The sequence below is a fragment of the Zootoca vivipara genome, chromosome 8 (assembly GCF_963506605.1).
Source record: "Zootoca vivipara chromosome 8, rZooViv1.1, whole genome shotgun sequence".
NCBI lineage: Eukaryota > Metazoa > Chordata > Lepidosauria > Squamata > Lacertidae > Zootoca > Zootoca vivipara.
In genome coordinates, this window is record NC_083283.1 from 14,668,014 (window position 1) to 14,689,865 (window position 21,852).

At 41.6% G+C, this 21,852-nt stretch overlaps 1 protein-coding gene across 2 annotated transcripts in view; it reads left to right on the top strand.

Annotated features, from left to right (window-relative positions):
- TAF2 (TATA-box binding protein associated factor 2) overlaps window positions 1–21,852 on the top strand; it is a 56,777-nt gene that overhangs the window by 8,813 nt on the left and 26,112 nt on the right. For both annotated transcript variants that reach the window (XM_035125036.2, XM_035125037.2), the window contains exons 4-17: window positions 2,928–3,046; window positions 3,545–3,686; window positions 4,670–4,901; window positions 5,633–5,817; window positions 6,558–6,671; window positions 7,083–7,182; window positions 8,487–8,572; window positions 10,087–10,222; window positions 12,162–12,316; window positions 15,789–15,903; window positions 16,600–16,709; window positions 17,692–17,757; window positions 18,326–18,578; window positions 21,671–21,811. In XM_035125036.2, the coding sequence (XP_034980927.1) occupies window positions 2,928–3,046; window positions 3,545–3,686; window positions 4,670–4,901; window positions 5,633–5,817; window positions 6,558–6,671; window positions 7,083–7,182; window positions 8,487–8,572; window positions 10,087–10,222; window positions 12,162–12,316; window positions 15,789–15,903; window positions 16,600–16,709; window positions 17,692–17,757; window positions 18,326–18,578; window positions 21,671–21,811 (1,954 nt within the window). The remainder of the gene's footprint in view (window positions 1–2,927; window positions 3,047–3,544; window positions 3,687–4,669; window positions 4,902–5,632; window positions 5,818–6,557; window positions 6,672–7,082; window positions 7,183–8,486; window positions 8,573–10,086; window positions 10,223–12,161; window positions 12,317–15,788; window positions 15,904–16,599; window positions 16,710–17,691; window positions 17,758–18,325; window positions 18,579–21,670; window positions 21,812–21,852) is intronic.

Here is a 21,852-nt window from a genome sequence, read left to right on the forward strand (position 1 = left end):
GGACCTCTCCAAAGTGGCAGTAAAATAGAAAGTGTAAAGTGTAAAGTGATAAGTTAGCATGTGGTAGTTCTGACTTGAAACAGTGGGTATCCTCTTGTTTTCCTGTTGCTACTTAGCTGGTAGTAACATGCTCCAAGCCATAGCTGCCAAGTTTTCCCTTTTCTCGCGAGGAAGCCTATTCAGCATAATGGAATATCCCTTTAAAAAAGGGATAACTTGGCAGCTATGTCCAAGCCTTCAGATTCTGATAGATTTCAACAACTAAAAAAGCAAAATTGGAAAGCTAGGGCCAATTCACACACCATAAACATTGCTTGCTGTTGATTATCTCATTCAATGACTCCTTTCTGAATGTATCAATAGACTCCATGGAAGAGTACCATGTTTTATGGAGGTGTGAGATGGAGGTAGTGAAAGTTCTGCCTGTGATGTTTGATCTAGGATTGCTTATTTATACATGCAAGTCACCACTTGTGCACCAGCCATAGTATTATCACAGGCTAAAAACTGAGCTAACATGTTTTCTTAGCAAATGGTCAAAAATTCTTTCTGAGTTGAAGTTTGTACTTTAGGACTTGAGGTGTCTGCATCCTCTGGACTATGTATGAATAACCTCTGGGCTATTCATGAATAACCAGTTTAGCCTCTTGAGTTTTCCAAGTTAGATTTCAAAAATTCATAATGAAGTTTACTCAGTATGTGGTGGGTAGGGAATGAGGTAGAAGGAAAGCTTTGAAATGAGGTCAGGAACGCTTTGAAATGAGGTCATGTCTGATTTTTGTGAGGTTTTAATTTGACTCAAACCCTTTTATTGTACAGAACCTTCTTTTTTCTATGGAAGGTGAGGAAAGTATTGTGACTTCTTCTTTGTGTTTGAACCTTGTGGATAGTGCTCATGTTGGGCATATTGTAAAAAAAAAAAAGCTATAGTGGAGCATCTTATAAACCTTTATGTCAAACAGGGGAAGGGCAGTTTTATTCCCTCCTTTTAGTCAAATTTTATTGACTCATCTCAGGCATGATATTGGTAGTTTTGAAGGTAATATGAAAATAATCTCATAGTAGGAGATGAACGTAAGCTCATTGAGGAAAGAAAGCATGCTACATATTTGTAAAACTAGTTCTGTGAAGAACTTGCTGTAGGACTCAAACTAAGAAAGGTATTATCTGTTTTTCATTAGATCAGCCTTTAAAATAATGTTAAGGGTATGGTGCAAAGCCACCCAGCCAAGGAACTCAATTGACTGTGAAATCACCACCATTAGAGTGCAACAGGATGTAGATGAGTTGGCGGTAATGAATGGGATTCGTTGTGGCTTGGTTTTGGAAGGTTGCTTTTTTAACTCTGAGTTTCCATGCATTTGCGGCCTGAAATTTAATATGCAAAAAGTTAAAACTGAACATACAGCACGCACATTGTATATTATCATCCATTTAGGAAAAGATCAGCACCACAATAAGAATGGTTTCAGTAATATAAGGCAGTCTATAGTAGGGCTGGGTGATGTTAGATTTACAACATCACGATGTATCACCAGCCAGACATCACGGTTTGGTGACATACCGCCATGTTGAAACAAGCTGCATTGGCCCCAGCTCATATGGGGTGGGGGGAGACTTCTTCCAAACCCCCCCCCCCCATCTGAACCATCTGACGCCACAGCAGTATCGGGTTTCACGCAGCTGGGGCGTAGAAGAAGCCTCCCACCCAGCCCAGCTGAGCGATCTGATGCTTCTGAGACATCAGGGTTGCTCAGATGTGTAGGCAGTTTCACGGAGCCCCCATCCTGCAAGCCAGCGCCGGACTGGGGGCTACATTAAAATGTTTGGCTGAAGGGAGCGGCAACTGGGTGCCCCTCAGCCGAGCAGTTTAAGGATGCGGAGGGAGAAACAAGCTGTATCTCACTAATGCAGTTTGTTTCTCCCTCTGCAGTGGTTTGAGGGCAGATTCGCTCAATGGTATATTGCTGGTGAAACAGCTGCACTTCTCAGTCCCTCCACTAGCAGCACCCCCTGGATGAAGTTGTGCTGCTAGCCGAGGGACTCAGGAGCACGGCGGTTACTTCAGCGATATACAGTTTGCTTCTCATACTGGTTCCTGGGCAATATATCAATATATCTCCCAGGCTAGTCTATAGTTATTCAGACCATTATTTTTTCAAGTGTGAGGAGGCAGAATTCCAGTAATATTCAGCCTACTTTCTGGCAATCGTGGAGCAATTGATGGAGCTGGATCCTACCCTTTCGACATCTTTTGTGGCATAGGACTGACATATTTTGGAGACACCCTCTTTCCATATTATTATTATTATTATTATTATTATTATTATTATTATTATTTATACCCCACCCATCTGGCTGGGTTTCCCCAGCCACCCTGGGCGGCTTCCAACAGAAATATTAAAATACACTAAACAGGGCTGCCTTCAGATGTCCTCTAAAAGTCTGGTAGTTGGTTTACTTTTTGACATCTGGTGGGAGGGCGTTCCACAGGGCGGGTGCCACTACCGAGAAGGCCCTCTGCCTGGTTCCCTGTAACTTGGCTTCTCGCAGCGAGGGAACCGCCAGAAGGCCCTCGGCACTGGACCTCCATACGTGTTTAAGTCTCTAGTTCCATTGTGTAGGGCAGACCCTGCTCCGTGTGCCCTTGCCATGTGAAGGTCAAGATAAGTGGAGCAATGGAGGATTTTCACTGCAAGTGTCTCAAGCTTATCGAATGACTTTCTCAGTTAAGTTTAAAGCTTTTAAAGAGGGTGTAAAATCTGCCCATGAGTGTTTTGTTGGCATTTCTAAGTGGTTACTGTTCAAGGTGGCAATTTTAAGCACTTCTGTTGTGGGCATTTTTCATCTGCTTTCTTGCAGCATGTGACGTCCCTCGACCTCGAATCCTTTTTTTTAATTTGAACTCGGATTCCTTTGTGTTGCAGGCGAAATCTCAACTACTTTTCCAATGCGTATGCTGCTGCCGTCAGTGCTGTGGACCCAGATGCTGGAAATGGAGAGCTGTGCATCAAGGTGCCCTCAGAGCTTTGGAAGCACGTTGATGGTAAAGTCCAGAAACCCTTAAAATGAAAGTGCTACAGACTTGCTAGCAATCTAGAATAGTTTTACAGGTGTGCTGCGCTTTGGCCAGAGCTTCAATGGCCCTGCAATGCTGGTGGATCGCTTTTGATTTTGAGGAGTAGATCAGGCAAGCTGTTCAATTATGTGAATTATGGCAAGTTCTTAAGAGTTACTTCAAGCCTCAGACTAGCTTCTGTGTTCAGAAAAATATATACTCAAAATAAATAATCTCCCGTGCATATTTTCAATAAAATGTGTTTTATAATAGAAAATTCTGTTTCACTTTGAGAGTCCTGGGTCATCATCAAAGATCTCACCTTCATTCTTTCATCTTCTTTTTCTCTTCCTTAGTTCATTGAAGTTCTGAGTACAAAGTGGTTTTGCAAGTTAATGAATAGTTAATGGTGGGTTTGCCCTGTTTCTTCCAGAAATACAGTATTAATACATATTTTATTATGTGGTTGCTCTTTTACTGCTGCAGAGTTAAAAGTCTTGAAGGTACATATCAACTTTTCTCTGGACCAGCCAAAAGGAGGCCTTCATTTTGTGGTACCCAATGTGGAAGGAAGCTTAGCAGAGAGAGGGGCCCATGTCTTCTCTTGCGGGTATCAAAATTCTACAAGGTGAGAATTGCAGAGTCTTATGCTCCCATTTCCCATAGGCCTTGAAATTGAAAAGTGCTGTGAGAGTTGGAAATGAGGTCCTATTTTGCTTTATGGTCATTTCAGAATATTTTAAGACCATTCAGACATGGCGTTTTCCTTACATGGAAGAAAACAAATAACCCATGTGTGTACTCATTGCCAATTGGCAGGTTTTCAATTGATTGTCATTCAGTAAAATAGATATTGTACATGCTGCTAAGTAAATATAGAGTCAGTTGACCTGTGGTGCTTCATTATCCTCCCTTTTTGCTCTTTTGAATAATGTATATTTAATTTCCAGAGCTATCAGAGTCTGATTTATCATTGTTAAAATGAATGAGAAAGCACCTAAGCTTTGACTGGCGGTCTGTCTGAATAGAAAAGGAGAAATCTTAGCATTTCAACTGCTTAGCTTTCCCTTTTTTATATGTTATACCACTTCAAGAGAACTGGAATAGATTCCCCACCCCCACCCCTGTGTTGTTGTTTTAGTTTTTTGGGGGGAGGAATTAATCTATACATTCCTGTATCAACAACAAGAAGAACAAAAAAACAAAGGACTGAAGACATCACTGTTGGACCGCAGGCGCTCTCTTGCCAAGGTGCAAACATATTTCAAGTGTGCTTTGCAGTGTACTTTTCTGAAGGGGAACTTTGGAAGCATCCCCAGACTAGTCAGTCTTTCAGTATTGTAGAATTGAATAGCTTTGAGCATGCTTGAACTTCTTAACGTGAAGTAGCAACCTCATGGGAGTCCTAAACTGGCTAGCCTTTTTGTAGTTCTTTGTGTTTATGCATTGACAGAATGCAGTTATCAAAGATTTGGGAAGGGTCAGCTGCTTGCAGGATTGTATTCTTTCGGTATAGCTAAGGCCCCAGATGCCTACGCATCAAGTACTGCAACATTTGTCTTGGAATGGGAAGATGATTTACGGTTTTTAATGACTTCACTTTCTCTCCAGGTTTTGGTTTCCTTGTGTTGATTCATACTCCGAACTATGCACATGGAAACTGGAATATACTGTGGATGCCACAATGGTGGCGGTCTCAAATGGAGACCTGGTGGAAACGGTATATACTCATGATATGAGAAAAAAGACCTTCCATTATATGCTGACAATTCCAACTGCAGCATCTAACATCTCCTTGGCCATCGGACCATTTGAAATCCTTGTTGACCCATACATGCATGAGGTAATGCTCTTCATAGGCAGCCTCTGTGTGGCACGTGATTTGTGCTGGTGTGAGGCTCTTGGGTGGTTATTGATTAGGGTTTAACTCTTGCTATACTGGTCATATAAGATTTTCCAGTGATTCCCCCCCCCCCCCCCGGTTATATTTTTTATTTTTAATAAATCATGTTTCCTGTCTTGAATCTTTCACCCAGGGATAGAATAATATCTAAAATAAGCTCTCATCAGCCAGAATCATAAAGTCAGAATATGAATTTATCTCACTATTTATATTACTATTTCCCCAGACTATTGCTTTATAGAAGTTTTGTATGTTGCCCTACATCTGTTGCCTTATCTTTGGGAAGTTCCAGTTCTTGTTGTAACTTCCAATGGATTCCAATGGCTGGAAGTACCGTGAACACTCACTTGAAAGCTTGCGACTTTATGACACTTCATACTGCAGATAGGCTGTTGTACGCAGCCTCAGGCCGTGCCTCACATTAACTATTTCCCTGGATCTCTGAAAAGCTGTGGAGGACTAGCAAAGCTGCACACAGTTGCACAGCCAGTTCACCACCTCATCTTCTGCATCTCTAAGCTATATGCATGCGGTGATGGTGACCTCAGGGTCAAACTTGCTAATCTTTATCTTTTCCATCGGCAGCATTTTCTAATGTTCACTTTTAGCTATTTGCTAACTTGAATTTGGTTTTTTCTTTAAAGTTTTCTCCTTTGTTGTTGTTGTTGTAGGTGACTCATTTCTGTTTACCCCAGCTTCTCCCGCTGCTCAAACACACCACATCTTATCTCCATGAAGTATTTGAATTCTATGAAGAGATACTTACGTGCCGCTACCCTTACTCCTGTTTCAAGACGGTTTTTGTAGACGAGGCCTATGTTGAAGTAGCTGCTTATGCTTCCATGAGCATTTTTAGGTAAGTACTTAAAACTAACCCATCTAAAATGAAGTGATTTGAGAAATGCACAGATATCAACCACACTTCATCATATCTCATGCTGGTAGAGAGATACTGCAGTCCAGATCACTAGAGGTTTTTTTGCGTGTTTGCTGTTTTGTCTTTTTAAAGGAAACTCAGTGCCGTCATTTAAGTTCATAGGACCAAGGATAGCATTATACTGGGACCTGGGCATTTGGCTGAAACTCAGCGGCGTATTTGCAGAGGATGCCTTTGAGCTAGCTCCACATTTCAATTCAGTTTCCGGCTTATAAAATGATGCCAAAGGTTGCCATAGAATCGACTGATGAGATAAGAATTGTAAATAACATGGCAGCACCAAAACATTAAATACTTGTGACATTTATTATTATTGCCAGATAGACTTCACCCCAATGCGGCCAGTTTTAGAAACATAGGGTGTTTTACAATGTTCCCAATTTTAATTTCGCGACCACGGTCCAAAGTGCACGTGGCAAAGGAGGGAAGCAGCCGTGATTTTTACTCTTGTTGGTTCACACTTAGTGATGGTTTGACTTAGCGTTGCATGTGAAGCTGACCCATATAAGACTTAGGAAAGCTGTTTTATACTTCTCTTGTTAAAATTCTGCTATTATTTGTTCATGTTTGCTTGTTTAAATTGAGGTGGAGGGTTTTGTTTCTCCTGAAGATTTTGTTTGCCACCATTGAGCATATGCTTGTTTGCGTTTTTCATTTAGCACAAACCTTTTGCACAGTGCAATGATAATAGATGAGACCCCGCTGACCAGGAGATGTTTGGCTCAGGCTCTGGCCCAGCAGTTTTTTGGCTGTTTTATATCTAGAATGTCTTGGTGAGTACATCTTAAAATAGATAACTCCCATGTCGAATTTTGGCTATGAGTATGTGAATCATTATAAAGCATAAATGCAGATAGATTCTATAGCTATCATAGCACATTTGGAGTTTCTTAAATGTGCAAGATAACCTATAAGCTCTTAATGTCTATTTATTTACATAGATTTTTAAGTTTCTGTATGCTAGAGAATATTTTAAATAAAAATACCGAAAGATGTAGTTGCCTAGATTTTAATTACACTTACTGCCAGGATATATAAATCTGTTCTTGGTTCATAGTCCTTTATTTATTTAGATGGTTAGTGTTGCTAGCTTTTAAAGTATTTTCACTAGGAGTGCATTTAGCACAGAGTCCAGATTCTGTAAATCAAGAGGGATTTTTCTCTCGTTGCTTCTTCACTTACAGGTCAGATGAGTGGGTTTTGAAAGGAATCTCTGGCTATATTTATGGCCTCTGGATGAAGAAAACCTTTGGTGTAAATGAGTACCGGCACTGGATCAAGGAGGTAATGAACCCCGGTGGATTTTGAAAGCATCTTTATGCTTTTACTCAGATGCACAAGGGGATACAGAATGGAGCTGTCCCTGCCTTTGATGCATTTTATGGTGAAGCTGTCACAATTAAGTGGGAGATTACACAATACCTATGTGTGCAATTCTAGAAATATTTGACAAAACAGTGTTCCCTGGGTAACCGGCCAGTGAAGCTGCTTTGGGTGACATCATTATAACATTGTTATATCCTTGAGGAAGCATTACGTTATATTGGGTTGACTACATAAGCATTAAAAGAACAGGTTTTTCTTTCTCTGGAAGTTGGTTAGCAACCCACCATGCCAGCCTCAAGTCAAAGGTAATTACCCACCCCTGCAGGCCACAGGGTGGCACTAAATCCCCTCAGTGATGCCCTGCTGTAGCGACACAGAACAACCATTCAGGTAGGAACCAACGGTTCTTTCCCCACCCCTGCAGGGCATGTGAGCCCTGACTTGCTCTCTGAAGAAAGAACAGCCCAGATACTGGTTTTCTACGTTAGTGAGAATTAGGCCTCTGTTTTAGGGGGTCCTACACCCTTCTGCCAAGTGCATGGTTTATGAATTAATCTAGACCATCTGCCTCTTTTCCTTGCCTGTCTTTATTATATCTATCAACAAGTGTGATGGATATTGCCATAAAAAAACTTTCAACTGATCTTGATTTAAATTTCTAACCCTGCACCCTGTCTTCATTTCCCCTTTTAAACAGCCTCATATGTTGTTGGAATATTTGCACTGTGTTTTTTATAGATCTCCCCCCCCAAAAAAAAAAACACCATCCAATTTTTCAGTAACAGTTCACCCTGTTCACTGAGAGTAAGGTACCAAGCAGTAGCTGTAAAGGAAGGCAAAATGTCTCTTTTTTCAAGGGTTGTGTAGAAAAGTATGTGTGATAACGCATTCAGCACTCTCTGGCAATCACACATTGCAGGGGCAACCAATAGTGGTGGCTAAACTGTCTCTTGGGCACCCCAGGATTATCTGAAATGCACTTGAAAAACCACAGTGGTGTGCTATTCTGCTCTTTGCAGATAAATGTTTGTGCCTGCTTATTTTTAATGTGAAATAGTGGAAGTTGAGTTAAAAGGGGAAGGGTTTGTGATCTGAATGCACAGTATTCCCCTGATGGGTACATTTGTAAGCAGAGGAAATGATGGAGACCAAATTGAAAATGCTCATAATTATAATATGCTTCAACAAGACCATGTACAGCTTGTTTTCTCTTTGTAGCCAAATACACATTTGCAATATTATTATTATTAATTGCATTTCAGGAACTGGACAAAATAGTTGTGTATGAACTGAAGACCGGTGGAGTCTTACTTCATCCAATCTTTGGTGGAGGAAAAGAAAAAGACAAGTATGTTTAGTAGGTTTATAGGGCCAATAATGTGTGTGTGTGTGTGTGTGTGTGCGCACACACACACACACACACACACACACACACACACACACTCACTCACTCTTCAGGTGAGTAATGAGACATTTGGCCAAAGGCTTTATTACCTCAGCTACCTAATGGTCCCATAAAGGACATCCTTGGTAAACATTTGCCTTGTTTGAATTACTGAATGGAAGTATATTAACAAAATATATGCAAAGTAGAGTAAAAACCTTTTCAAGGAAAGGGGAAATATTTTGCTACAGGTGTGAAAATCACTTTAAAACACACACTGCTATTTTTACAAGCACAAGAGCAGGCACCCCCAAACTTTGGTCCTCCAGATGTTTTGGACTACAATTCCCATCATCCCTGACCACTGGTAATGTTAACTAGGGATCATGGGAGTTGTAGGCCAAAACATCTGGAGGGCCGCAGTTTGGGGGTGCCTGCACTAGAGTCTCTCTAATGACTGATGCACACCAGCTTTGAGCAAACTGCAGGTTTTGTTTTTTTTTAAAAAAAAAATTAGCATATGGCTGACAAACCTCATTCTATGTAGCCAGATGGAGGGAGGTGACTTTATTGCTCATTAAATGGTGCTGAAATACTACATCCAGAGTCTTAAACTTTGTTGGATGGCAACATGGATTTATAAGCAATATGAGATGAAAGGGAACAGTTTTTCAACTTGAGTTGCCTAATTCAAATTGTGTCCAATGTCCAAGAATAGTTTTATTAAAGAGGCTATAATTGAAAGCAAAAGGCTGCTTAAATACATCTTCTCCAATAAGTTATAGATCCTTTTCACGGTCTCCTTACCACTGGTTTGCTGGCTAGGCAGTTTGGAGGTGCCCAGTGATGGCTAAGGGGAAAGTCACTGCTGTGAGGTCCAGCAGTGAGATGACTGCTTTTGGTGGCTCAAAGGAGAGGTTCAGGAGTAACACGTGCTATTCAGAGTAGACCATTGATATTAATGAATGTATCTAAGATAGGTCCATTAGTTTAATTGTGTCTACTCTGAGTAAACTTAATTGAATACCACCCCATTGTAATTACTGCTGTCTTCCTTAGCCGAAAGAGTCTGCTCATATCTTTTTTAAAGTACTCAGTGAAAGAGAAGATAGGATAGTCATTATTTCTCCTCTTTCCTCCCTTCTGTGCTCCTGTCTGAATTGTTCATAGATTGTTACAGGCAGAAGTAAACTGCCGATGTTGAATGTTTCATATTTTGCAATTTACCCAGATAGTTTTAATTTTATACCCAAAGTTTACCTGAGAACAATTAACACTGAGTAAAATTTGTAAGCGTACTTCTTGAGCCCCTGTTCTTAATATGATCAGAGTTTTAATTAATACTTTCAATTGCTGGATTAGGAGAATCCTGTCCGGCTCTTTGAATTTTTATCTTTGAACTTTCTGCTGTATGTGCGACTTTCTCTTAAAATGCAAAATTAAATATTCCTGAAATGATCTTGATTTTCATTTTCCAGCCCAGCATCACACCTGCATTTTTCTATAAAGCATCCTCACACATTATCTTGGGAATACTACACTATGTTCCAGTGCAAAGCCCACCTAGTCATGAGACTCATAGAAAACAGAATAAGCATGGAGTTCATGTTACAAGTAAGTGTTTGGACACTTTTAAAATTTTATATTTATAATTACTTTTTTTAAAAAAAATACTTGAATTTCAGTGCCTTCCGTATAAAACGTGACCCTAAAAGTAGACTATGAAGCTTATTACCGTTATAGACAAATGGATGGTGCCCACAGACCATGAACTTCCTCTTGGCCACATAAGATTTTATGCCAACCATAATTGTGGGCACTCTTTCTAGAGCAGACTCCCCCTCCCCCCCGCCTAATTAATGTCTGTACTGACATCAGCACCATCTTCAATTAATGGCTTTCAACAGGGGTGATTAAGATTTGGCATTCCAGGTTCCCATCAGCCTTAGCCAGTATGGCCAAAAGTCAGGGATAGTGGGAGTATTCCTGCAACATCTAGAGAACCAACCTCTTCCCCCCTCTCCTTTTTTAAAACAGACTTTATTGATTTTTTTTAATGACCAAAGTGTTCTCATCCAAGATAAATACATGTACAGGTGTTAAATCTTGTATACTGTCATCCACGTGGCATCAAAACAAACTTGGAATATCTTTTATGTTACAGCTACCTCTGACTTGCTTAACCAGGGTTTGTAAGCAAGAACATGGTTAACAAAACCTAGTTAAGAGGGAGCTTGATTTAGCCTTTCACCAAAGCTGACGTTGGTAATGAGCTATCCATTAAGCTTCAGTCGGATGCATACTTAATCTTGAGAGTAAGCCACAGTGGACTCACTGAGACTTACTTCTGTATAGGCATGGTAGGAATGCGTTGTTTTTCATGTCACTGCAGGAAGGTGGAACTTTTCTCCATAGTGTGTGTTACCCCACTGACTGCCCTTGATTATCTACCTAACCATGGCTAAGGGAGAGCCAGCATTCTGTTTTTGGTGCCCTGATCAATTTGTATTTATTTGTTATATTTGAACCCTGTGTCAGAGCATCGCATATGAAGTTGTCAGATAGTGTTAGATGCCTGCATCTGCTCCACTTCAGCATTATAGCTGCATCATATTGCCTTAACCTCACTTTCTCTGCAGCCCAGACTGCACAGGCACTTCTCAGCGTGGTTAGCTGTTTGTATAATTGATTGGTGTGGTTTGGGCCGATTTATAACCACACCCGGGAAGCGAGGTTTCCTCTTTGTGTCATGGATCACATGCCATGGAAATCAGGCCTCGGCTTACAAAAACTAGGGTTCTTGCCATTTACTTAAATGATTCAATCTGTTCCCTGCAGAGAGCTGTTTAGTTCAATGGAAACATTTTAGCTAAACGCTTTCAGGAGCTTAATTTCTGCATATGGTAAAGGAAGCCACTTGCAGACAGTGAGTATATCAAAAGTTATGAACTTTCACAGCTAAATGCAGTATAGAGACAGTGCTAGTAAATGCAATAAGACAATGCAAGCAGTAAGACAGAGATGAGGATCCTGTGACCCTTTGGATGCTGCTGGACTGCATCTCTCATAATCCCTGACCATTGGCCATACTGGCTGAGGCTTAAGAGATTTGAAATCACAACATCTGGAGGGCCACAGGTCCCATCAGAAGAGGCCACCAACTTATGGTCCTCTTTCCAGCTTCCAGAGGCATTGGCTGGCTGCTGTTGAAAGTAGGCTGCTGTATAACATGGGACATGGGTTTATAACAAGGCACCACATCTGCTTGCAAAAAAAAAAAAAGCTTCATCCTAGAGCTGACACCTTTTCTGTTGTGTCTTCATTTCAAAATAGTTGCAGGAAATGAGACCATCCCCTTTGGTAGAGATGTGGTTTGAAATCCTCTGCCCATCTAGCAGTGCACAGTTTGAATGTAATGTCTGAATCACCTTGGGTCCTATCTGATTTTGTTTCCAATGAACTGTACCTATGATGTTACTGTCACTGATATTTCTTAAAATTTTAAGATCACTGGGCCTGTTTTGATTACTAACCGAGGCTAATTTCACCGTAGGTTTTCAACAAGCTCTTGAGCCTGGCCAGCACTGCCTCATCTCAGAAGTTCCAGTCTCACATGTGGAGTCAGATGCTGGTTTCCACATCTGGATTTTTGAAATCCATCTCCAATGTCTCTGGCAAAGACATTCAACCGTTAATAAAGCAATGGGTGTATCCTTTTTCGTTCTAGCTCCAGGCTAGTAACAAAGGAGATGAAAAATAGCTGTTCTTTGGCCCCGTTAAATGAATACACCGAGACATAAGAAGCAGCCTTAAATTTGTCTAGAAAGTTTCAAATAGTGAGGTTTAAGAATTAGCTCAAATTGCTGTTGTCCCTTTTGAATCGCATCTCATTGTGGCTGATTGTTTAGTTTTCAAGATGCTACTGTCGGAGGAGAAATGCAGCATTTTATACCAGTGTGCGCTGTTCTGAAAGACAAACCACAGAGCCAAGCTCCACAGCAAGGATCCAGAGGATTTTCAAAAACATTCTTAAGGCAGATATGGAAAATGCCACAGTCTGGTGCATTCTCAGAAGTGAATTCCAAAAATTTCACCCTGGCACCAAAACTCTTGCGACTATGTACAAGTAGTTTAAATCACCCAAATGAATAGCAGAGAGATTGGCTGGTGCGGAACTCAGTTGGCAGTTGCAGAGCTGCCTGGCAATACTGATCTGGTGCTTTCAATAATATTTCAGTCCACCTTGATAAAGGCAAAATAGACTTGTACGGAGTGAAATTCACAGAAACAAATGCAATCAGTGTCTGGTATTCCTATAATGGCTCATTCGGAACTGTGGATTTCACCTACTATTCTCACACACTTTGTATATGGAAGTAGATTTTTTTTCACAAGGAGAATTGTGCATCCTGAAGTCAGTTTCCAAGTTTCCACAAAGTCCTGTATGGTGGACAGAGGCACCCTGGAAAAGGGAGTCTTTTGTAGTAAATTTTGTTGTTGTTTAGATGTTTAGTCGTGTCCGACTTTTCGTGACCCCATGGACCAGAGTATGCCAGACACTCCTGTCTTCCACTGCCTCCCGCAGTTTGGTCAAACTCATGTTCGTAGCTTCGAGAACACTGTCCAACCATCTCATCCTCTGTCGTCCCCTTCTCCTTGTGCCCTCAATCTTTCCCAACATCAGGGTCTTTTCCAGGGAGTCTTCTCTTCTCATGAGGTGGCCTCAGCTTCAGTATTGGAGCCTCAGCTTCAGGATCTGTCCTTCCAGTGAGCACTCAGGGCTGATTTCCTTCAGAATGGATAGGTTTGATCTTCTTGCAGTCCATGGGACTCTCAAGAGTTTCCTCTAGCACCATAATTCAAAAGCATCAATTCTTTGGCGATCAGCCTTCTTTATGGTCCAGCTCTCACTTCTATACATCACTGCTGGGAAAACCATAGCTTGAACTATATGGACCTTTGTCGGCACGGTGATGTCTCTGCTTTTTAAGTTGCTGTCTAGGTTTGTAATTGCTTTTCTCCCAAGAAGCAGGCATTTTTTAAATTTCATGACGGCTGTCACCATCTGCAGTGATCATGGAGCCCAAGAAAGTAAAATCTCTGACTGCCTCCATTTCTTCCCCTTCTATTTGCCAGGAGGTGATGGGACCAGTGGCCATGATCTTGGTTTTTTTGATGTTGAGCTTCACACCATATTTTGCGCTCTCCTCTTTCACCCTCATTAAAAGGTTCTTTAATTCCTTCTCACTTTCTGGCATCAAGGTTGTGTCATCAGCATATCTGAGATTGTTGATATTTCTTCCAGCAAACTTAATTCTCGGTTGGGATCCATCCAGTCCAGCCTTTTGCATGATGAATTCTGCATACAAGTTAAATAAGCAGGGAGACAATATACAACCTTGTCATACTCCTTTCCCAGTTTTGAACCAATAAGTTATTCCATATCTAGTTCTAACTGTAGCTTCTTGTCCCACATAGAGATTTCTCAGGAGACAGATGAGGTGATCAGGCACTCCCATTTCTTTAAGAACTTGCCATACTTTGCTTTTGCGTAGTCAATGAAGCAGAAGTAGATGTTTTTCTGGAACTCTCTAGCTTTCTCCATAATCCAGTGCATGTTTGCTATTTGGTCTCTGGTTCCTCTGCCCCTTCGAAATCCAGCTTGCACTTGGGAGTTCTCGGTCCACATACTGCTTAAGCCTGCCTTGTAGAATTTTATGCATAAGCTTGCTAGCGTGTGAAATGAGCGCAATTGTGCGGTAGTTGGAGCATTCTTTGGCATTGCCCTTCTTTGGGATTGGGATGTAGACTGATCTCCAATCCTCTGGCCACTGCTGAGTTTTCCAAACTTGCGGGAATATTGAGTGTAGCACCTTAACAGCATCATCTTTTAAAATTTTAAATAGTTCAGCTGGAATATCATCACTTCCTCTGGCCTTGTTATTAGCAGTTCTTTCTAAGGCCCATTTGACTTCACTCTTCAGGTTGTCTGGCTCAAGGTCAGCAGAAACGCTACCTGGGGTGTACGAGACCTCCATATCTTTCTGGTATAATTCCTCTGTGTATTCTTGACACAAATAAGCAGTTCAGTAGTATGGATTCATGATTCCCTTTTAGGAGTTAGGATACATTGAAGGCTTTGCTAATCAAAGCAAAGCTTTTGCTTCCAAATGTTCATTATTTGACTTTCACAAAATCACTCTTTTGCTACTAAAATGCCCTCTTCTTTTTGTGTTAGACCAAATGCTTTAAATTTAAGTCCTGGTGAGATACATAAAACCCTAATTAATGAAAACGCCATGGAATTTCTTCAAAATACAAGAATGTGTCAAGGCTTCAGGTGGGGAAGGGAGAGCAGACACATGTATAACCTGCTCCTGCTGCCCCCAGGGTCAGTCTGTGCCCCCCAACCTTCCCATGTTCAGCAAGCAGGTTTGAAAGGGGCTTGTAAGCATTTTTTTTGTGTAGATTGTGCTACAAGCCTTTACTCTGATAATACAGGGGTCCTGGTTGCAGGGAGCCTTGTGTGTTCAGCCAGATGTGCTTAACCAGTCAAGCGATTCATACATTTTATGAAATGAGTCCCTTTCACAACTTTCTGCTCAGTGTGGGAAAACACACATCCACTTCCTTTCCCTGGCTTCTACGTGTTATTTTGAACACACGGTTTAGGGCTGTAGTGAAAGTCTGGAGGAGGATACTAAGGACCGGTTCCACACATGCTTTCCCATCCCTAATTTGTGATGACTCACCTGACTCTGAATGGCTCCCACTGTGTATCGTATTATGTGACACGGGGTGGAAGTTCAGCATTCCCCTATGCACACCTCCCAATAATGAACAAGTCGTGAGACTTACGAATCAGAGCTTTCACGCAAGAGCAGCCAGCTATGAGCTTCGAAATGCATAAAGGGAGGGAAAGCTCTGAAGTTGAATGAGCTCCTTTTCGCCATTAGGGTAGGAATTGAAGGAATTGTGCAGTATTTTCAAAATCTGATGTTTATGTTAAACATCAAATTGCAAATTATGGACACAGTCCATCAGAATTTCCGTCACAAGCCTGATTGAAGCAAGACTGCTGTGCTTGTTTTGGATGTACTGTTGCAATTCTGTAAACTTGAGGAACTTAGTTTTTGCATATTTGTAAACCTATCTGTTATTATCCTATTCAGTCTCATAGAGATCAGAGTGGTGTGGTAAAGTTTTATGGCAGCTTTGCATTTAATAGAAAACGAAATGTACTAGAGTTAGAAATAAAGCAAGACTATACATCTCCTGGGACACAGAAATATGTGGTGAGTTTGTTTTTCTCTTTTTCCTGAAATTTGTCAAAATTGCTACATATTTTCTGTAACTTTCACCTTTTTACTGTACATATTTGTACTATCAACCTTTGGTGGGCAACTTGCTTGGAGCTCTGAACCATATCTGGTAGAAAGATAGTTGCCTATGCTTACTTTGAATACAGAAATTTGCATGTAATTTCTGTAGCTGGGCATCATGTTTATTATTAGATTATTGTGAATCAATGTAAATTATAGTGAGGCTTTTAACTTACTCATTTGCAGTGTTCATCTAAAGCAGGCATAGGCAACCTTGGCTCTCCAGATGTTTTGGAACTACAGCTCCCATGATCCCTAGCTAACAGGGCCAGTGGTCAGGGATCATGGGAGTTGTAGTTCTAAAACATCTGGAGAGCCAAAGTTGCCTATGCCTGATCTAAAGCAAACCTTGATTCAACTGGCATTTAGACACAATATTCAGTGAACTCCTGACTTGTTTCCTATTGTTCCCTACAGAAATATGTTTTAAAATGAGATGGCAAACATACTCTTTGAGATCTAGAAACCTACTTTCATAGAATTGTAGAGGCTGGACCACAGTGTCCGGGCTGAACAGTGGGAGTGGAGATGCTCCTTCAGGTTAAATCATTGCTACTGTCAGCCTTTTTAAACATTTGTTCTGGTAATACAATACATTTCCCCCCCAAGGGCCCCTTGAAAGTGACTGTGCAAGAGCTCGATGGATCTTTCAACCACACGCTTCAGATAGAAGAAAACAGCCTTAAACACGACATACCCTGCCACTCGAAAAGCAGACGGTAGGGTTTAGACTATTTGAAGGCTACTTCCCCTGCGAAACATACACCTGAAATAACTACTGCTTTCTTGTTTTTCCTATTCTCTGGCTTACTCCTCTTGTTAACGTCAGCAGCATGGTAGCTGCTGCTGTGCCACACCTGCCCAGGCCACCGCGGGGGGGGGGGGGTCCTTAGGCCCTATGGGAAGAACCCACCCTCTGGCTCCTCCCAGGGCCAGTTTCATTCTCCAGAAATAGGTAATGCTCTGTGGGTTCCTTCCCACGTGGATCGTGGCTTCTAAAGTTACACCGACAGGTTGGGGGTAATAAGTTGTTTTGGCCACTGTTGTAATGCAAGAGTCATATTTGTAAGACGATCTGAAGGTTGTATCCAGTGCAACATGGGACTTCTTCCTTCCTTTCCCTGTGTACCCCCAAAGTCTGCTCCAGAGCAAACCCCCCCCCCCAATTCTCCAGAGCAGATTTGCAGGATATGCAGGGCAGGGGGCGGTGGAGGAGAGGAGGGGAAGTTTCATCGTGTGGGTGGAAATCTGCTTTGTGATCCCAGCAACAGAGCTGGATACAACCCGTAGTCACTAATATGACCTTGAGTCCTTACTTCAGGGATAAAGGTGTGTTGTAATAATCTACCATTCTGCTACTGTTCAACCACTCTAGTGATAGATTCCCCTTGGTGACTGAAAAATATAAAAAGGTAAGTATTATCCCCCCCCCCAAAAAAAGGTGGTATTCAGGATGCACTATTATGACTTCTGTCTCCAGTTCGTAGAAAGTATGAAGCTTAGAAAAAGGATAAACCTCTGAAATGGGGATGGGCAAAATATTTGGGGACAGTTCATATGATTAAATGAAGATAGTTGTTCATCATATCATCATCAAGGATTTCCTTAGCGGCCTTGTATTTTAAACATTATTTAATATATTTTTGCAGAATAAGAAAAAGAGATAATGATTTTAATATACATCTTTTTTTTGAAATTCAGAAATAAGAAGAAAAAGATTCCTCTGATGAATGGGGAGGAAGTTGACATGGATCTTTCTGCCATGGAGTAAGTTAATTTATGGAAGCAAAGTGTGGCTGTTCCTTTCCCTGAAGCTCTTATATAGGATTGTACCACACACAGAGAATGATACTGGCCCCAGTTGCAATAGAAGCACTATGAATGCAGAATGTATCTGTCCTGTTAGGAGATGCTGCCTTTCTTCCTACACTGTCCATATGAGCAACAGAGTCTTTATGACAGTGCTGAACATGCAGGGGATTGTAGGGCATGTTCTTGAAGTGCAGCAATTGGCAGTGGAGGCAGGGAAACCAGGGAAAGATTTTAATTTCAGAGATGCCGGTGGTTCATTGTTTCTACGCTGAAGCCCCTTCCACTGGGAAATTAATGAAGTGCAAAGCTGTCATCAAGCTTGTTCAGATTGATAATCTCGGTTTGTAAGCAGCTGCATGATTTTTCAGACAGTTTTAACCGAGAACTGTTGGTCTTGTTCAAAAAGGAGTAAACAAGAGTCATTTTTTTTTAAGGTGCCGTGTTTTAGCAGTCCCATATTAAAATGTCTGCATACATTTGCTGTATTTTAAGTGCTAGTACCAAATCTGGTCATCTCTTTCAGTGCTGATTCTCCCTTACTCTGGATCAGAATAGACCCGGATATGTCTGTACTGAGGAAGGTAGAATTCGAACAGGCTGACTTCATGTGGCAGTACCAGCTCCGATACGAGAGAGATGTGGTTGCACAGGAAGAATCCATTTTGGCCCTCCAGAAGTTCCCTACTCCAGCTTCACGACTTGCGCTGACTGATATACTTGAACAAGAACAATGCTTCTACCGAGTGAGGATAATGGCGTGCTTCTGTCTTGCAAAGGTAGGAATGGGCCATGCCGGATAAACTTCATGAGATAATTTGGTCAGATGCAATCACAGGTTCTTGAAATCTGCACAGCAGCAGCATTTGCGACATGTAAATTGGGCAGGTCGCAGAGAATCTAAACTTGAACAGTAGGAGAAAAATGCACATACAGTTTTCCGTTCCTGGTTACTTGAAAACTATAGGGTGTTCCTGTAGCAAAGAGGACTTGCCTTATCCAAAAAAAGCTCTAGCTCCTCCCATGGGCTCGAGTTCCTATACTTATTTACCTGTGTAGCAATTCCTTCCCCATGTTTGTGAAACTGTGTGACCACACAGTGCTTCCCGCCCCCGATCTGTCCAGTTGTTGCATTGTCATATTGAATAGAGTGGCAAATGTACCAGGCTTTATGTTCACTGTCAAGGGTATGGGCAGGCTAAATGGGTGCAATTTCTATGAGGTTTGGTGAATGTGTCTTTTCTAGTTTTAAGTGGTTTTGCCAAATACTTTTAAATATTTTCACATATTAACAGTTGAGTAAGCATTGAAACTCAACCGCATCTCCTAAACTGGTCTGGGGTCCAGCCTTATGGAAATATTTATCAAGTGCTTTTAAGTGACTGATGTCAAAACAAAGCAACATAGGTTTTTGTCTGTAAATGGAAACTAGAAAAACGTTTCATAACAATTGTTGGAGCAGAGACCAGACATTTGAACCAACAGTTTTATTTTTGCATTAATCCTCAGGACTAAAGGAAGTTTGCTGTTTTAACATTTTAAAAGACAGCCAAAGTGTATGTTAGGGTTTTTTTTGGCGCCTTAGAAATCTAGGGGAGTGGTGAAATTTTTCACTTCAACCTTAACAATCTGCTGGCCTCCTTGGTTGTCGGATCCACTCGCCCACAGAGCCTCCATCTTGCCAGGATTCATACTCAATTCATTAGTCCTCATCCAGCTCACTACTGCACCCAGGGCCTTCTCAGATCTTGTAGAGAAATATCATTAGCATGCTGATGAAACCTTGCTCAATCTCCGAATGACTGCTCCTAATGGTTTTGTGTTGCTGTTATAATAATTTATTATGGTCAAAGACCAGCTTGCATAACACAATAGTGACAGCATTCATAAAGATAAAATATACAATTAGAGTAGATTGCAATAATAATAATAATAATAATAATAATAATAATAATAATAATAATATATTTGTACCCCGCCCATCTGGCTGGGTTTCCTCAGCCACTCTGAACATGTTGCACATTAAAAACTTCCCTGAACACGGCTGCCTTCAGATGTCTTCTAAATTATCTCTTTGACATCTGATGGGAGGGCATTCCACAGGGCGGGTGCCACTACCGAGAAGGCCCTCTGCATGGTTCCCTGTAGCTTTGTTTCTCGCAGCGAGGGAACCGCCAGAAGGCCCTCGGCGCTGGATCTCAGTGTCCGGGCAGAACAATGGGGGTGGAGATGCTCCTTCAGGTATACTGGGCCGTTTAGGGCTTTACAGGTCAACACCAACACTTTGAATTGTTCTCAGAAACGTACTGGGAGCTCATGAGTTAAAATTGAAATATATACATACATCCGTACTGCTGAGTCAAAGGCTGCTTTTAGATCAACAAAGGCTGCATATAGTGAGGCCTGCCCTCCTGAGTTACATTTATCTATAAGGTGTTGTAGCATTAGGCAGTGATCCAACATGGACCTGCTAGGTCTAAAACCCGCTCAAAGTGGGGCTGAGAAGCAGTGCTCCAACGCTACCTTCAGGAACCATCCCTGGAGATTAGCCATAACCCCTGCAGAACCCTTGAAACCCATCTCCTATAGATGGTCCACGAGGATACCGTGGTTCATTGTATCAAAAACTGATGAGAAAGCTAGCTAGAGCAAAATAGGCTTGTGCATTGGGGGAGCTGGGCGAACTTTTCCCCAGTATACTGATTGTTAACTTGATTTCAGCTGTCCAACCGTATCTTAAAAGCTAGACAGGGTTCAGAATTGTCTGTTTCTCTTCGGGTGGTCTCGTACTCCCAGGGCGGCCAAGGCATGTTTGAAATCTGCATTGAGGTTATTGGCATGGTAAATTGAGGAAAGTGGTAGCGCTCAGGCTACTTCCATGACTGTCTTCTGCAGAGACTGAATATGTGGCTTTAGTAACTGGGGTGGGGGAGTCTGTCTGAAATGTAAATGGGAGGAAGACAATTAAAACCAGGTCGCGATTGTGGGAAGATAATTAGTTGCAGATGACCTGTAAAAACTGTTTCCATATACTATAGTTCCAATTTATAGAAGCAATGGTGGTGAGAGACTGTCTGGTTTTAGGTAGTATATTTTGGTTTTCAAACTGTGTTCGAACCGCGGGATTCCTTGCAAGCTCATCATCGTTCCTTGCAAGGAAGCTGCCTGACAGCTGTTACTGCCTGTTGGAAACCTTTCCTTGCTCTGCCCAGCTGTATGATGACATTGGTTGTATTCTAGGGCACAGAAACACGGCTTTTACCCTACACACCATTGATTGCATGTCCTGGGACAGGGATTCCCAACCCTTTGGGCCTAGGAGTCCATTTAGAAATCTAAGAAAGTCTCATGTGTACCACAAAATACACAGAAGAATACAAGTTTTGCTCAGAACCATTCCCCCCAACAAAAAACAGGCAAAATACCTACATATGTCCCAAAACATAGGAGAAAAAACAGGCACCCCTCAAAAAAAAAAACCTAAACAACTCCCCCACCCTTTCATTTTTTTTAAAGACAAGGAGCAGGGGAGCTGGGTAGATATTTTGGGATTGTCTGATGGCATTGGGGATCCAGGTCCTAAGATAGGATTCAGTATCTTCTGCAATGCAGTGATTCCACAAAAACACTTTAAGAGGCAACTCAGGGATAGGAAAGGGGTTTTTTTGGGGGGGGGAGATGCTGATTTAAAGTTTCTATCTGTTAAACAGTTCCAGATCTTGTTCACTTACTACAGCTTTCTCTTCTCCCCAGTCCTTTGGAAATAAAAGTAAGAAAGAGAGGAGTCGGGGTTTGGGAGAGAGCAATAGATCAAACCTTGAAGCGTTGCTAGTAATGTAGCTTCTCTCTTGCTTGCTCCCTAATTATACAGATTGCAAATTTCATGGTGAGCACATGGACAGGACCACCAGCCATGAAGTCGCTCTTCACCCGGATGTTCTGTTGTAAAAGTTGCCCAAACATTGTGAAAACCAATAACTTCATGAACTACCAGAGCTACTTTCTGCAGAAGGTAAAAGGCCAATTGCTGTCTAATTTAGCCTTTTCTAAACG